Source organism: Zingiber officinale, chromosome 7A, assembly GCF_018446385.1.
Source record: "Zingiber officinale cultivar Zhangliang chromosome 7A, Zo_v1.1, whole genome shotgun sequence".
NCBI lineage: Eukaryota > Viridiplantae > Streptophyta > Magnoliopsida > Zingiberales > Zingiberaceae > Zingiber > Zingiber officinale.
In genome coordinates, this window is record NC_055998.1 from 108,631,194 (window position 1) to 108,648,825 (window position 17,632).

Consider the following 17,632-nt stretch of genomic DNA (forward strand, 5'->3'; position numbering starts at 1 on the left):
TCAATGTAAACTGTATTCTTGTAAAATTATACTAAATGAAGAGAACCGCAAAACAAATTCAATAACAAAAGGAAGACATCATTTATCTAAAACTTAGTGAAAAGAAAAGAAAAAAAAAAGAGATTAATCCTCGCCAACTGCTACTCAAACAACTCATATTGTATGTTCTCTAAATATCACATTTGGGAAGATCTCATACGAAATCTAGCTGGACTTCAGTGGTCGCCGTGTTTGCGTTTCGTACTGCAGAAAAGGACGGCAGTAAATATAAAGACAAGGATATGAATGAACTGATGTAAGGCAAACGGAACGTACCTTTTTGAGGAAAGCATCAATCTCCTCCTGTGTCAGAGCTTCTTCACCAGCATTTTTATCCCACCCAAGTGATCGTAAGAAAGCTTCTTCTTCCGGATCAGGAACAGCGTCTAAATATGAGTTAGCTTCTTTATTGTCAACATATAGTCTATCAGGCTCATCAGTACTAAGATTTATATTTTCTGCTGAAAAATCCAAGCCAGGTTGGCAGTTCTGTACACTGACTGAGGAAGCATTTTGCAGGTCCTCCGGTGGTCCATGGGAGCCTGGCTCCCGAATAGAACCTGAAGGATTTAATGATTTCTTCCTCAATAAATTGAAGAAATCATTCCTATTCTGGGTGTGAGAAAGAAGTTTTCTTTCTCCAACGGATACAACTCGCTTTAACACACCATTTTTGTCCTCACCTTTATTCTTTTGGTCAGATTGGGTCTTTGAAGCAACGCTTGCAGTAGATGGAACAAGTCCAAGTTGGTCACTGGCTTTGCGAACACTCGAACTGTCTTCAGCAGTAGGTGATATGATGTTCTTCTCACGGTTAAGAACTTGAAAGTTTCCCACCTGATATGCCTTTGCAATATCAGATCTTACTGGTGTTCGCCCAGCAAGGTTTATCTGCTGGCCACCCTTTGCAAAAGAACTAAAATCTACACCACCCTTTGCACTTTTTGTTTTGGCCTTTTCTGCCAAGTTGCAAGTCTGAGAGCAACAGATGATCGTCAGAATGCAGAAGATGAATAAATCAAGCATTCAAACATAATTTCCTCAGAAAATAAATGAGACGGTAATAAGGAATGAATAACTGGAAAATCGGCACAAGAAAGGTATTTAATAGAAACAGATCGTTTTCATCTCACAACACCAGATTGCAGATTCATGATAGAAGATAGGTGTGTTGCATAATATTAAACAAAATTAAACATTCAGTGTATCTTTAAGTCATTTCTGAAATACATAATGCATGAAGATAGATATCATGACAAATGATAACTTTAACCACACTATTTCACAATGGGATCTCTGGCATTCATCTGATAGTTTTGCAATGCATATTTAGACAATATTCATCTGTTGCAGTAATAACTCAAATATAATATATGACTATTTGAAGATTCTTTGTGATAATTAAGATCTAGCCAATAATACGCTTTATGAGAACAAGATTCCCACCACATGAAATAAGATGTTTGATGGGGATTTGTATTCAGCACCAACACAAGTCACGGATGGCGCCTCTTTTTAAAGGTTCTAATACTTTCTCTATACTTATTTTGCATTACTTTGGTAAAAAGCTGTTTTCAGCCCTAAGGTAAGGACTAATTATATTTGTGCACGGATCATTTTTATTTGACTAACATTACAACACCAAATCGATATAACTGAAGTTTCATTTGAATAGACACTGCAAAGAGAATCATTAAGGATTTATCATATCAAACTAAATGTAAGAAACTGATGTCATTTTATCTTTGTTTAATAGAGTTTGAAGATTCTCCATTGTGAAACCTTCAAAGTTTAAATTGCCCTTAAGCTAAAAATGCTGAGATAAGACATGAAAATTTGCCAAGGAAACAAGCAAACTGATACTAGGTCATGTGTGATGTTTACATGGAGCTTAATGGTTAATGGAGGAAAAAGATCTACGGGTTGATCCCAGTAGTTGGAACAAACATGGCTGGTGGACTACAAACCAAAAAATTGAGTTTCCGGAATATTCAATAAATAAGTGATAACCAAATTTTCTCGAGTTGTTACACTGGTGGATTGTGGAGTGTGCAGGTAAATGGAAACCAAAAAAAATCTAATTAGTAAAATGAAATGATATAAATGAGCTGAGCATTACTCAGTGGGTAATTCCCAGTGACATACCAAAGTCTTCAGGAATGGGTTAACCAAACAATGGGTGGACAATGAAAGATTTTGGTGAGATTAGATAACTGTGAGGGAGAGGAGATTCCATCTGTTTTTGCATAATAAATGTGTAGTTTCATTAATTCACATATAGTAACATGTTCGGGAAAAATAGAAAAATAAGAGGGAAAGCTTTTTATCCTAACCTTAGGAGAGAGGTTATGGGTATATTTTGAGGTAGAAATTTATTCCTCAACTAGAGTCAAGCTTAACTGTCAAAAGTTTGAGTGTCGTAATGCATTATAACTCTATTCGAACACTAACATAGTGGGATTTTGCTGGACCCTATTTTAGGTCTTGTTTTGGTTATTTTGTCCCTTTATGTATGTTAGACTCTTTATATATATAAAAACTTTTATTATTTTTGTCTTGATTAAAGTATTTATTTTATTGGAGTATGCATTATTACTAATTTAGTTGTAAACTTGTTATTAAAAAAATAACAGCTAGGTGCACGATGCTCCCCCGCCAATGCAAGTCTCGAGGAAGAGTCTATTATTCACAACCTTCCCAGCACTGCAAGAGATTGTTTTTGCAACTCGAACCCATGACTATCATATCACACGACAACAACTTTACCATTGCGTCAAGACTCCCCTTCGAAATTTACTCGTTATTAATTATAAATTTACTTGTTATGTCATATGAATAGTAAAGAGATATTATGTTAGAGAACTCAAGATAAGGATATGATAGTATGTTTGTCATAAATGAATTATAGTATGTAACCACTTGTAGAAACTTGCTCTAAGATTGGATTTGTGAAAATTGGGTTCAACCTAACCTAAATGTGTATGATAAAAAGAGTCGAGATTCCAAAGTACCTTAGGTTCAAAAGAGTTCTCTAGGCCTGGCAATCAAAGTGATGATTATAATCGAGAGATTTTAAGAACTTCCAACCAAAGTAACCCTCTTGGATCAAGAGAAATATACGGGTATTGCCCCCTTGAATCCATTGTATTTCATCTTAGAGACTATAACTTTTATATTCTTTTCTCTTGCATGACTTGCTTATTTTTTTGTTTGGCCACTTAAGAGGCTCACCTACATATTTATACTTTTTTCAAATTGCAATTAGGTTTGGAATTCACACATTTTATTTAAAATCACTTTTAGTTTCTTTATGTATTTGCACAATTGTTTTATGATTTCCAATAATTTCTCTTTATTAACTTAGATCAATGTAAATATGGAGTATATTTAATCATATTGAATTGTTATTCTTATTTGATGTAACGCTTATGCATTCCTATGATTGAGGCATGCAATTATGTAATTAATATTGTCTACAATAGGCATATCCTTTGATTGGCATGAGGGACATGCCGATTGGGTTATTCCATCATCAACATGGTCAACATGGTCATTCCCATCCATGAGAATGGGTTCAATTGGAGTGCGACACCAATAGTTTCAAGATTCAAATCACACTCTAATGCTAGTTTTAAAGTCAAGCGGGGCTAAGATAGTGCAAATGCTCAAAAATTAAGTTGAATTAATTATAAATTAAAGGAGAAAAAGATCACCTTTCAACCATCTAACAACAAGATCCATTAATACCAAATACATCATTGATACTCTGATGCCGACTAAGTTCCAGATTAACCTGCCATGCCCAAGTGACATTATTTGAGAACAACTCATTGCTCAAGTGTTCAAAGATCTATAGCTATGAGCAAACTTCCAAGACTAGGTCAGTGTGTCATCATCTCTTGAAGCCAAAGGGGTAATATCAGCCAAGTTTCCTTAGCTCTCCCCTCTGAATATGCAAAATTACAGTAGTCAACACACCGCAAACTCTTCTCTAACGTGAGCTCTCCAAGCTTCCCTATCTGATGCTCTGAGCTCCCACTAACTGGGTTCTCTTCTTCAAGTTCCCCAAACTCTCTGCCCTGCGCTCTCAATGTTGCTCTCCTAGCCATCCCTAAGTATGGTTCTCCATATCGCCCATCATTGCATGCCTACACATGGCTCCCCACTAGTATGGGTCATATTTGGAAATGGTCACCTATGTCGTTTGTCACTACGAACCAAGCCATGCTTAAACATGACCCCTATAGTTACAAGTCATCCCCAGACATGATTTCTCACCTACCTCCGCCTATAAATACTCAGGTATATCCACTAGAAAAGGGGTTCACATTGTTATGCACTCTCTAGTGTCTTTACCATCTTTCTACATTGACCTTTGTGTGACTTAGGCACTAGAGGGGCTTTACTGGACAACTTTGGCTCCCATTGACCTCTTTCAAATGTGTGTGAGTTGGACATATGCTACTTGAGCTCAGCAATCTCCACCTCAATCATTTCGACATTATTCAACCTTTGCATCATTGACATCCACTTCAGCATCCCACTTCAGCAGTCGATTTCTACCACATCAATCAATGGTAGTATTGCTTGTTACACCATAGGAACAAATTGAGTGCTCAATCAACTAAGGAAGCATCAAAAGGTAGTCGAGCAAAATAAGGGCATACGGATGGCACCTCAAATTGCAACAAAAATGTAGGGTAAAAAATAAGCAATTTAAAATAAAACCAAAGCAAACTGAAGGTTTTATATGTGTATGGGTATACAACATATAATTTGTATATATTATATATCATCAAATATAATTATAGAATATTATTATGCATAAGTATAGATTTTATCCAAAAACAAGTATATATGTACACAATATGTAAAATAAGGATTAAGAAATAGGTTGATTTTTTAGGAAATCCTGAAACTCAATTTCTAAGAAATAAAATAATTAAACCCAACCAGAAACCCAAAATCAGATAAATTTGAATCAATTTATAGGTCAGTTCAAGGTGAAAAGCTTTTTATTTTTTGCCTAGCCTTGTATGGATATAGGATGTTTGTTCCAGCTTTCCAAGTGATCTGATAAAACCATTTGAACAGTTTGAACTATGTTATTCTAACTTGTCTAACGTGTTGCTTTTAAGATACACCACTCTATTCTAAAGAGAATAATTTGAGTTTCAAGTAGAGCTAAAAGTTTCCATTGATGTTAGATCCAAGGATGCTGGAAGATCACAAAAACCTTCAATTCCCTTTCCACTTAATCACTCATTCACAATTTACAAACCAATGAATGCAAATTAATTTCTAATCCTATGTTAAAGCTTTCTAACAGATTTCCTAATTATATTTATAACATTTTACTTAGTTGTTTGTCTCATAAGAATCTGCACAAGCTGGTAAAATCAAACTTGTTATCCAACATGGTTTCTACAATGATTACCCTATACCTTATTATCCAAACCCTAGATGTATAATCATTTTATTAGAGGAGAAAATCATTTAGCAATGTGGATAGAAATGGTACACAAGATCAATCGAAGTCTAAATAAATAACGATAAAGAAGGAAAGGATCATACATTCATTGATGTTGTGAAAATAGGAAATATATTTCAACAAGAAAAAAGTAAGTTAGGAAGTTATACCAAGACTTTAGGCAGTACAGGAGTCACAGGTACCAGCTGCTTGAATTTTTTTAGAACAAGTTCTTCAATCCTCTGAGTGTCAACAGAGGACTACATAACATATAAATGTCATGTTAATGGAAACCACATGGCTGTAGTAAAACAACAAAAGGCAACAGTTCTGGATTTTAAATATTACCTGGCGACCGTTATCAACTAGGGAAGGTCTTTGTGCCAGTGCCTCCGCCATTGTGTTTCCAGTTGCAGATGAAAGCAAACTTCCATCAGTTTCCACTTGTACAGGTATTTCAGCTAAAGCTGAAGTTCCATTGATGATGGCAGTTGCAACAGGAAGACTTTGGACAGCAGTCTTAAGACAAGGAGACAATACATCAATAGAATCTGAGAAGTTTTGCCTGCCTTCAGCTTGAAGGGATGGAAAATCCTTCTCAAATTTTCTGTCAATGCTTCTAATTACACTTCCCACAGAACCAATGTTATTCCCACTATTTACAGGTCGTTTAAGACAGGAGTCAAGTTGTCTTCCTGCTAGCGTAGATTGGGAATGTCTCAAAGCATCTTTTTCAGCCCTAACTCTTAGAAATGGGTCGTGATAGCCAATTCCATTCTCAACCAATAATGGCCTACTTTGCCTATCACAGGTATCAAAATCCCTCTCTTGGTTTTTGTCACGAGACCTACGGAAACTACTGTAATCCTGCAGTTTGGCAGAGCTACCTCTATCCCGAACAATAGACCCATTAGAGCTTAAACTCCTCCTGAAATTCTTATCGTGGTGACTGAGTAATCTACTCCTTGAGCCACACTCCATGCCATTTTCATCTACAGGAAACCAAAGAAATAGTATCAGCTTAGAAATTTATAATGCTAAACATAAGAATAAGTATCATAAGGAAGGAATAGCAACAACTACCAGAACGTTTGGAAGTGCTGATGTGCAGGGTATTGCTGGAATTGCTCCCATTTGCTAACTTATACCATTGTGGAACCAATGCAGGCTCACTTCTATCCATTTGGAGTATGGATCATTATCTATATACAGCTAATGCTCTCTACCTCTGGACAATCTATAACAAATTTATTCAACGAATCTATTTCCTATACTAAGTATCCTACCAGAAGAATTCACCCGTACTACTTGGATGAGGACAGCTGTAATTTTTTTTTTCAAAACGCCATCGCCATGGGCACTAAATTAGCATTGTAGGAAAGGTAATCTCCCAAATCCACCGATTCCGCATACAAAGCCCTTCCAGGGACGCACTTCTCTCAAGAGGAGCAGGATTCAAATATCTCAAACAACCATGGGAGGATGGTGCAATGATCGATGAAATCAGGGAAATATCACCGCCGAGAAACCATCAAAGAAGAATAACAACAAGGTCAAACTCCAAAAAACGGTAACTGCAGGTAAATCAAGCAAGGCAAACCCTAGGCCAAAAATGGAAATGAGAACAAAAAGGGGACAAGGGTAAGGAAACAAAAGAGGGAAATTCCACCCTCTCCTCCAAGATTACGGGAAGAACTGGGGAGTCCTCCGAACCCTAAAAGGCCGTTCAGATTGATGAGAGCGGAACAAAAACCTTACGGCGGGGGAGGAATCCGACCACGTCGTGGCAGATTGGATTAGGCTGCGGGCCGGCGGTGAGTGTGCGGCCTATCACGGCGATGAATCGGTGGAGCGCCGTCTTCTTGCCTGCTTCGATCTAACTCGCTTCTCTCTCAGAATCGCAATCGAATCAAAACGGAAACGCTCGCTGTGGCTCTTTGTTCCCTTGCGGCGTTTGTGTCTGTGAGGGAGGAGGCGGGGAGGTAAGGCGTGGTTCTCTCGCTCGCTCGCTCTCCGCTCCGCTCTTACCTTTTATCATCTGTCTGGTTCGCCACCGGTTCGGTCGCTATCACGGTTTTCAGCGGATGGTGAACCGGTCTAGGGCTGGCAATTAATGCCCATGGTCTGCTCTGCACGTGGAAAAGGAAATAACGGGCTTGCTTTTATATATGTTTACGCTTTTTTGTTTTTAAAGTTAATTTTTTTTTTCATATTCTAAATAAAGTTTCTTGATTTTGTTAAATAAAAAATCGAACTGAACAAAAATAATAATTTGGTTTGCTATTTTAATTGAATCCATTTTATCAGGACTTAATTGATCAAAATAGAATAATATTTTAGTCTTAAAAAATATCCATTCATTATAATTTCTATTTTAAATTAATTTCCATTTGATTCGATAGCATTGTTAATAAAATATCAATTTGATTTTGGTTAATTGTAAAAATAATTAATTGAAAATTTCATTTGTTCATTGGAGTAATAAAAACATACTTTATTTAGTGTGACGTAGCAAAAGGAGATCGTGGGAATTTCTCTATTTTTAGTGTTTTTCTTAAATACTTTATTTTTATCAAATTTTGAATAAAATTTTAAAATAAGATTTATAAATTAGGTTAAGAATGACAAACATATTGATATTTTAGTGTAGTTTCATTTTATATTGAAAATTTAATTCAATTAAATTTTGTAAGTAGATAATCATCATTTTTCTACCAATTCACCTTCACGCGTCTATCCTAAAATTAAATTAGATTGATCATAATATAGTAATATCTGAAAACGAATCAAAACTTTAATCAAAATGTTATTGATCATAATATACTAGTTTTGATCAAAATTAGTATAAAATTAAATTGATCTAATATACTAATCGTATCAAAATTAGTATATAAATTAAAAATCTAATATATATATATATATATATATATATGATCCGGCGGTAAGAATGGGGGGCTCACCCTCTGAAGGGTCCCAGCCTAAGGACGGATGGAAGGCTGGTCAAGCGGGTAATGGTCCGAGCGGAGCTAGAGATAACCCATCCATGGACTTGGGTTTCCGACGCCAAGACAGGAGGATCGAAGGGCCGAGCGGGATCCCGATCGGCTAGGATCGAAGGGCCGAGCGGGATCCTGATCGGCTGGGATCGAAGGGCCGAGCGGGTTGCCCGTTCGACCAAGATAAGGGCGAGGGTACAAAGGTAGCCGAGCGGCCTATGCGCTTGTCTCGGGATCTGGGATGTCAGAGAAGGCATGTCTGATGATTAGGCCGTACACAAGATTGCACGATGGAAGATCTCGCCGTCACATCAGGGAGAGGTGGATACAGTAGCAGTATGGCCTCATATATGCTCTTCTGACAGGCCCATACTGGGGTATGGTCTAAAGCAGATGACTGCTTCGATTGGCGTGCCCGGGCTCTTTCGATAGTTCTATATAAGGCCTCCATTTCTTCACCGGAGGTACGCGCGTCTGGATCTCTGAAGCCACTTCATCTATTTCCTCGCCGACTTGAGGCCGGAGGCCGCCGGACACCCCTCCCGGCTCGGTTTTGTTGCAGGTTCGCCGGAGCACTCGAGGATCCAGCAGGGAGCGCCACGTCCCCAGCGTTCGTTGACCCCTGGTTCGGACAGGATCAATTTGGCGCCGTCTGTGGGAACACACCTGCATCCGAACAGAGACAATGGACGAGGCTGGAAGAATACACAATGTGGCACTCTCACAAGAAGAGTTGGACGCTCTGGTCGAGATGAGGGCCGCTAAACTTGTGGAGCAAAAACAAAAAGAAACAGCCGAGCGGCCGGAGCAACAAGCAACATCTGCGTCGGGTGGCCGAGCGGACGCACCTCAAGCCACCGTCGCATTCCATCGTGCCTTATTCCGCACCCCTGAAGCCGTGCCAGCTCGGAGAGATAGAGGATCTTCTTCCGACGAAATGCCTAGGCGAGACGCTAGAAAGGGGAAAGCTCCCCGAGCGGACTCATCTCCCGAGCGGATCAATCGCCAATTCTCGGAGGCTATTCTACGAGACCCTTTGCCCAAGCATTACGTGCCTCCGACGATCGGCGAGTACAGTGGAGCAACAGACCCGGATGATCATCTGGGTAAGTTTGATAACACAGCTACACTCCATCAATATACAGATGGAGTAAAGTGCCGCGTCTTCTTTACAACTCTCTCGGGATCGGCTCAACGGTGGTTTCGGAGGCTGCCGGACGGATCCATCACTAGCTTCAAGGACTTCCGAACAGCCTTCCTTCACCACTTCGCCAGCAGTCGGCGTTATCAGAAGACAAGTGTCAGCTTGTTCGCCATCAAGCAAGAGCCGAGAGAATCGCTTCGAGCTTATATCCAGCGATTCAACCAAGTGGCGATGGATATCCCAACGGCCACATCGGAGACGATGATGAACGCCTTCACGCAAGGCCTTGTGGACGGGGACTTCTTCCGGTCGCTCATCCGAAAGCCGCCCCAAGATTATGATCATATGTTGCACCGGGCCAATGAATACATAAACGTGGAAGAAGCGCAAGCCGCCCGGAAAAAGGAAACTCCAACCGAGCGGTCACCTATTCATGCCGAACGGAAACAGCACGCCGCTCAACAGCCCCCTAGAGGACCGAGAGCCGAAGCAATCCGATCCTCCCACGCCAGGTCGCACGTACAAGAAGTGGCCGCCGCTCGGCCCAAGCCAAAGAAGAGGTGGGTCCCTATGTTCTGCTCATTCCACCAGACGGATACGCACAACATGAGGGATTGTCGAAGTCTTCCCTTCGTGGCCAATCATGGTCCCAGGAAAGCCGAACGACGGTCTACTCCCATTGACAGGAGACAAAGGACCCATGAAGCCGACCGGACACGCACCGAGAGGCAACATCGACAGACGCCCGATCGGCACCGATCCCCAAGACAGGAGAATCGACGGGCGTCCAGAGAACGGTCCCGACCGTCCACTCGAGAAGAGGAAAATAGAAGCAATACTTCCCGGGGCGAGATCAACGTTATTGCAGGCGGGCCGACCGGAGGAGACTCCAACCGAGCCAGAAAGGCGGGCGTCCGGCAGCTACAAATTCACGCAGTTGGTTGTAGCCAAGAGCGGGCAAGCGGACCGGAAATCACTTTCGGGCCCGGGGACTTGGAAGGAATAGAAGTGCCCCACGACGACGCTCTGCTCGTTAAAGCGGTAATAGCAAATTACACTATTCACCGCATATTTGTTGACACAGGGAGCTCGGTCAACATTATATTCAAGAAGGCGTTCGATCAGCTGCAAATTGATCGAGCCGAGCTGCTTCCCATGACTACGCCGCTCTATAGGTTCACGGGCAACGAGGTTCAGCCGGTCGGACAGATCCGGCTGGCTACCTCGTTGGGAGAGGAGCCGCTCAGGAGGACCAGGACAATAAATTTTGTGGTGGTCGATTCTCCCTCGTCCTACAACGTCATTTTGGGCCGACCGGCGCTCGGCGAATTCCGAGCAGTCGTCTCAACCTTCCACCAGAAGATGAAGTTCCCCGTCGAGGACAAGGTGGGAGAAGTACGGGGAGATCAGTTAGCAGCTCGGCGGTGTTACATAGAGATGGTCCGAGCAGAATCCAACTCCGCTCGGAAGGCGCCTCGAATCGAGGTAAATACTATCACTGAAAAGCCACCCGCCTTAATTTATAAGGAAAAAGAGGAGGTGCAGATTCACCCGACCCGATCGGAGGCTACAACTTTTATCGCCTCTGATCTGGAGGAGAAGCAGAAGGAGGAGCTGATCCAATGCCTCCGACAAAATCATGATGTATTCGTCTGGTCGACACATGAATTGCCTGGAATTTCGCCGAGCATAGCACAGCATGAGTTGCATGTCCGACCGGACGCTCGGCCGATAAAGCAGAGAAAAAGAGATTTCAGCGCCGAACAGAACTCCATCATTCGAGCGGAAGTGGAGAAACTTCTGGAGGCCGGCCACATACGCGAGGTACAGTTCCCGAGCTGGCTGGCTAACGTAGTATTAGTCTCCAAGCCGGGCGGCAAGTGGAGGGTTTGCATTGACTTTCGAGACTTGAACAAAGCATGCCCCAAAGATTTTTATCCCTTGCCCCGGATAGATCAACTGGTGGACTCTACGGCCGGTTGCGAATTGATTTGCATGCTCGACGCATACCAAGGCTATCATCAGGTGCCGCCGTGAAGATCAAGAAAAGTTAGCTTCGGATCGCCGCACATATTGCTACAATGTGATGCCGTTCGGATTGAAGAATGCCGGGGCCACCTATCAACGCTTGATGAACAAAGTGTTCAGGGGCATAATCTGGAAGTCTATGTGGACGACATTCTTATCAAATCCGTCCGACCGATCTCTTCAAGGACATGGAAGAGACCTTCCGAACTCTACGCAAATATGGAGTCAAGCTAAATCCCGAAATGCTTGTTCGAGCAGGCGTTTCTTGGGATATATAGTGACCGAGCGGGGAATTGAAGCCAATCCCAGCAAGGTGAAAGCTCTGCAAGACATGCCGCCTCCCAGAAATACAAGGGAAGTGTAACGGTTGACCGGTCGGATAACTGCTTTATCCAGGTTCATCTCCAAAACCGCCGACCGGAGCCTACCGTTCTTCAAGATCCTGCGCAAGGCTACTAAGTTCCAGTGGGATGAAGAATGTGACCGAGCCTTCGAAGAATTGAAGACATATCTTAATTCTCTGCCTATTCTTGCCAAGCCGATCGGGGGTGAGTCACTTTATATTTATCTGTCGTCAACTGAGCATGCTGTGGGCTCAGCACTTGTAAAGGCGAGCGGCGAAGTGCAGCCGGTGTATTTTCTGAGCCACATTTTAAAAGATGCTGAATCTCGTTACACCGGGCTCGAGAAGTTGGCTTTTGCTTTGATACTAGCCGCTCGACGCCTTTGACCATATTTCTTGGCTCACACCATCATCGTCCGGACGAACAGTCCACTAGGAAGAGTGCTGTTGAATCCAGAAGCGTCCGGACGGCTCATCAAGTGGACGACAGAACTAAGTGAATTTGACATCCAATATCAACCCCGCTCGGCGATCAAAGCGCAATCCTTGGATGATTTTGTGACCGAAGTGCAGAAGCCTGAGCCGGAAGCTCTGTGGAGAATATATGTGAACGGGTCTTCCACTCGGCTCGGAAGTGGGATTGGAATATTGCTGCTCTCCCCTCAAGAAGAAAAGATGCACCTATCCGTCCGACTGGATTACAAAGCCACCAACAATGAAGCAGAGTATGAGGCTCTCATAGCCGGATTGCAGGCAGCACGGCATGTAGGAGCCGGTCGGGTGACACTCTATTCGGATTCACAGTTGGCCGCTCAACAACTTTCTGGTACCTTTGAAATCAACAGCGTTCGGCTTAAGCTCTACGCTGAAGCCTTTGAGAAACTCAAAGCCACTTTCCGTGAGGTCCTTATTCAAAAGATTCCCCGAACGGAGAACCCGGCAGCCGATGAGTTGGCCAAACTAGCAAGTTCTATAACGCCGGTCGCCATTCAGCAACCAATTGAAAAAGTACTGCTGGTGGCGCACGTCGACCGGATGGAAGGCCTCACATTTCCAAGCGACTGGAGGACACCCATCATAGAGTTCCTCCGCTCGGGATCCACACCGTCCGATCGGGATGAAGCCCAGCTACTCAGGAGGAGGGCCGGTCGGTTCACACTCATAGGTGATCAGCTCTACAAGAAGACTTTCTCTCATTCGCTGTTGAAATGCGTGAGCTCGGAAGACTCGGCTTACATTCTCCAAGAAGTACATCAAGGATCGTCTGGAGGACACCCGGGCGGACGATCATTAGCTAAAAAGATCCTGCTAGCTGGATACTTTTGGCCGACCTTACAAATAGACGCCGCTCGGACAGTATCTACATGCCTTTCGTGCCAGAAGTATCACAACTTCTCCCTCCGACCGGCAGAGGAGATGAAGGCATCAATCGTCTCATGTCCGTTCGATCAATGGGGAATGGATATCATGGGTCCATTTCTGATGGCGACCGGGCAAAGGAAATTTTTGCTGGTGGCGGTCGATTATTTCTCCAAGTGGGTGGAAGCCGAGCCACTAGCCAGGATCACCGAACAGATGGTCAAAAAATTCATATGGCAACACATCATCTGTAGGTTCGGTATCCCTCGCCGATTGGTTTCCGACAATGGGCGGTAATTCACAGGGAAGGTGCTAGAAGATTGGTGCAAAAGCTATGGCATTGAGCAACACTTCACGTCCGTGGCTTACCCCCAAAGCAACGGTCAAGCTAAAGTAGCCAACCGGGAAATTCTCCGTATTCTGCGTGCTCGGCTCGACCACGTGGGAGGAAGTTGGCCGGATGAAGTGCCGGGCGTTTTATGGGCCATCCGGACAACTCCTAAGGAAGCGACGGGCATCCCACCTTTTCATCTGGTGTACGGCGGCGAAGCAGTCATCCCGGTTGAAGTCGGCGTCGAGTCCGTCCGGGTCCAATTGTACGACGAAGGCAACGCCGATCGGAGAAACATGGAGCTGGATTTGATTGACGAGGAACGAGCCAAGGCATCCGTTCGGCTGATGGCATACCGTCAACGAATGAAGCAAAACTACAACCGCCGCGTCATTTCCCGATCATTCCAGGTCGGCGACCTTGTCTGGAAGAAAGTCAAACCGGTCGGCGATGTCGGTAAGCTTGAAGCGCCGTGGGCAGGCCCGTTCAAAATCATCGAAAAGCTCCGCTCGGGCACCTATTATTTGGAGGATGAGGACGGCCGACAAATAGATAGACCGTGGAGCGCAAACCACCTCCAGCCCTACCGGGCGGGGTGAAAGGTGTGCCAATGTAAATCATGTGTACTTTTTTCGACTGAATACTGGAAAGGCAGAAATGAAAAACCAAGAGCACGAATATGAGGCATCGTCAACAAGGAACGAAGGCCCTGCGCCGCTCGGCCGGTGGTAAATGGCTCGAGCCAAGCGCTCGAGGAACGAAGGCCCAGTACCGTCCGGTCGGAGGTAAATTATCCGAGCCAAAATGCCCGAAGCAGACCCTGAGCCGTTCGGCCAGGAGTACGTTCTCCAAGCTAGATGAAAAGAGCCTATGGATTATTCAAACCAAGCGCCCGAATAGCAAAGGCCTCCCAGCCGGTTGGATTCACAAGCGAATGACCCGTGCTGTTCGGCCGGGCACAAAGATGATCCAAGCACGAGATAAGTTATGAAGGCCAAGGTCGCTCGACCTGGTAAGGAGTTAGCCTTAAAGGCCCAATCGGCTATAAACATTCGCGCCGACGAGCACCGTCGTTAAACATCGAGAGCCGCGCCGATCGGCTATAAACATCCGCGCCGACGAGCACCGTCGTTAAACATCGAGAGCCGCGCCGATCGGCTATAAACATCCGCGCCGACGAGCACCGTCGTTAAACATCGAGAGCCGCGCCGATCGGCTATAAACATCCGCGCCGACGAGCACCGTCGTTAAACATCGAGAGCCGCGCCGATCGGCTATAAACATCCGCGCCGACGAGCACCATCGTTAAACATCGAGAGCCGCGCAGATCGGCTATAAACATCCGCGCCGACGAGCACCGTCGTTAAAGATCGAGAGCCGCGCCGATCGGCTATAAACATCCGCGCCGACGAGCACCGTCGTTAAAGATCGAGAGCCGCGCCGATCGGCTATAAACATCCGCGCCGACTAGCACCGTCGTTAAAGATCGAGAGCCGCGCCGATCGGCTATAAACATCCGCGCCGACGAGCACCGTCGTTAAACATCGAGAGCCGAGCCGATCGGCTATAAACATCCGCGCCGACGAGCACCGTCGTTAAACATCGAGAGCCGCGCCGATCGGCTATAAATATCCGCGCCGTCGAGCACCGACGTTAAAAATCGAGAGACGAGTCGGCGTCTATAAATCCCCGAGCGGAAGACCGACGAGCACCGTCGTTAAAGATCGAGAGCTGCGCCGATCGGCTATAAACATCCGCGCCGACGAGCCCTGTCGTCAAACATCGAGTCGGTCCGGCGACTATAATACCCCGGGCGGATGAACGAATATCAGAATAAAAAACCGCGGAAACTACGAATATTAAAACATTCAGGCCCGATCGGGGGTTGGTCCTTTGATACTTGGCGTTAGCTGAATTCACGTAAGCCAGATACGTGCAGCGCGAGTAGTCTTTCCCGCTCGAAATTTGTTTAATGGATTAAGCCGATCGGCCGCGTGACGGAGAACGCTTGAGAGCATGACTGACTCTAAGCATAAACGTTAAGCAAACAGAAGAATATTATAGATAATGAGTACGAAGACAAAGGCAAAGGAGCAGCGTTTCATTAGAAGAAAAATTATGCCGACCGGCACGTACAAATTCCCGCCTCACTCCGGATCTTAAAAATTAAAGAAGGCGTCCGGGATGTCATCAATCATGGCCGCTAGGTCGGAGGCGGGAATATGCATTCCCTCGGGAAGGTGGCCACCCTTCTTCAAGTACGTCATGGTGACCTTGACCGCTTCGGCGAAAGTAGAAGAGACGTTGCCGCCGAATTTTGCGCCGAACCTCTCCGAGTGGAGGTATTCTTGGCGCGCTGCTGCTAGACGGTTCAGCTCTCCCTCCTTATATTTTTTAAGTGCCGCTCGGGAAGCGGTTAAGGTATCTTGGGCAGCCTTCAAGTCCACCTCGGCCTTTGTGCGTTCTGCCGAACGGTCCTCTCGCTCGGCGTTCAGCTGGGCCTCCAGATTCTTAGACTGCTGATCTAGGGCTCGGACTTCAACTTTCATTTTGTCCAGATCAGCAATCGCCTGCTTCTTCCGAGCAGTAGCGCGTTTGGCATCCGCTTCGCGCTTCTTGACTTGGCCCTCTAGCCGAGCCACCTCTGTAGCCAGTTCGGCGGACTTCTTCTGTTCGGCCTCAAGGGTTTGTTTCTCCCGCTCGGCCGATGGACCCCCTGACACTTGGAGTTTCGTCAGGAGATCCTCTAGCTCGGCTAGCCGATGGCTAGTGGCGATTTGCTCGGCCCAGCGCTGAAAGGGAAATAATAAAATGAGGAACCGGACAGTAGCCTATCACAGAAAGAAAAATGAATTTACCTGAGTGACCTGCTGCATGTTGTTGTCGCCGAGCTGCTTGGGCGTCATGAGGGCCACTTGAATCTGCGCGTCCTCAAAAAGCTTGGCTAGCGGACCCGTCAAGGTTATTTCATGAACAGGGCTCGAGGGCCGATCGGCGGACAGTAAATATTCCTCCGATGGGAATCGGAGGGTAGTCTTGATGGTCGGATGGCCGGACGGCGCTTCTTCAGTCGCGGCCGCCTGATGAGAGGACTCCCCTATGGCGGAAGTTTCGCCCAACCGACGTATGCGGCGACGAGTCCGGGGAGGAGAGCCGGAGGGCTGTGCGATAGGCGAAGCCACGGGGGTCCCGATCTGTGATGGCGTGCGGTCCGGCGAGTCTACCCCGATCGGCGCTTGTGGTGCGCCTTCTTGAGTCGGAAGGCTGGGGTCTCTTCGACGTTTCCGCCGAAGTTCCAGTGGGGGATCCCCGACTTGGGGGACTCCCAGCTCTGCTGGAGCAGAGGAAACAGGATCCGCCTCAATCTCCGTTGAAGCGGCTGAGGTAGCTTCTGTTTCAGGGGCGGACTGCGCCCCCCCCTCTCCTGCATCTGCCGGGCGGCTGGGGATGAGACCTCGCTCGGCGAGCTCTTTTTTGGTGGCCGCTTCAATTTCCACGGACTTTAATTTCAAATGCGCGGTAGCCTTGGAGCGCCACATGACTTCAGCTGCAGTAAAAGAAATTAAAATCAATTAGACAAAAAAGACTAAGAGAGTAAAGAATCCTTACTCATGCGGAAGGGGAGATTTGCCCGAACGGGAGACAATCCGAAAATATACAACACCCCCTTGAGAAGCAACTGGTCGATCTTGTATCGCTGACCGGATAACCAGTTAGCTGCATGAAGATAGGCTGGGTTGCTTCTGAACTTGCCAAGCTCCGGCTGAGTCGGCACAGCGGTCTGCCATTTGGTTCAAAATGCCGGCCGCTCGGGAAGTCGGATGTAGAAGAAAAATTCCTTCCAGTGCTTGTTGGAGGTCGGCATATTATCAAAAAATTTAAAGCCTATTCTACTCTGGAAAACGAAAGTGCCCAACTCGGA

The 17,632-nt window shown here is 45.3% G+C and overlaps 1 protein-coding gene across 2 annotated transcripts; it reads right to left on the reverse strand.

Annotated features, from left to right (window-relative positions):
- LOC122001974 lies at window positions 1-7,532 on the reverse strand. 2 transcript variants are annotated; one of them, XM_042556973.1, is made up of 5 exons: window positions 6,593-7,532; window positions 5,858-6,501; window positions 5,680-5,769; window positions 316-1,014; window positions 1-243 (listed from the first exon to the last, which is right to left on the reverse strand). In XM_042556973.1, the coding sequence occupies exons 1-5, from the start codon at window positions 6,690-6,692 to the stop codon at window positions 205-207; spliced, it is 1,572 nt and encodes a 523-aa protein (XP_042412907.1). In that variant the 5' UTR covers window positions 6,693-7,532; the 3' UTR covers window positions 1-204. The 2 variants fall into 2 exon arrangements, with proteins under 2 accessions (XP_042412907.1, XP_042412906.1); XM_042556972.1 differs by having other exon boundaries at window positions 6,590-7,532.
- Between the last annotated feature and the right edge of the window lie 10,100 nt (window positions 7,533-17,632).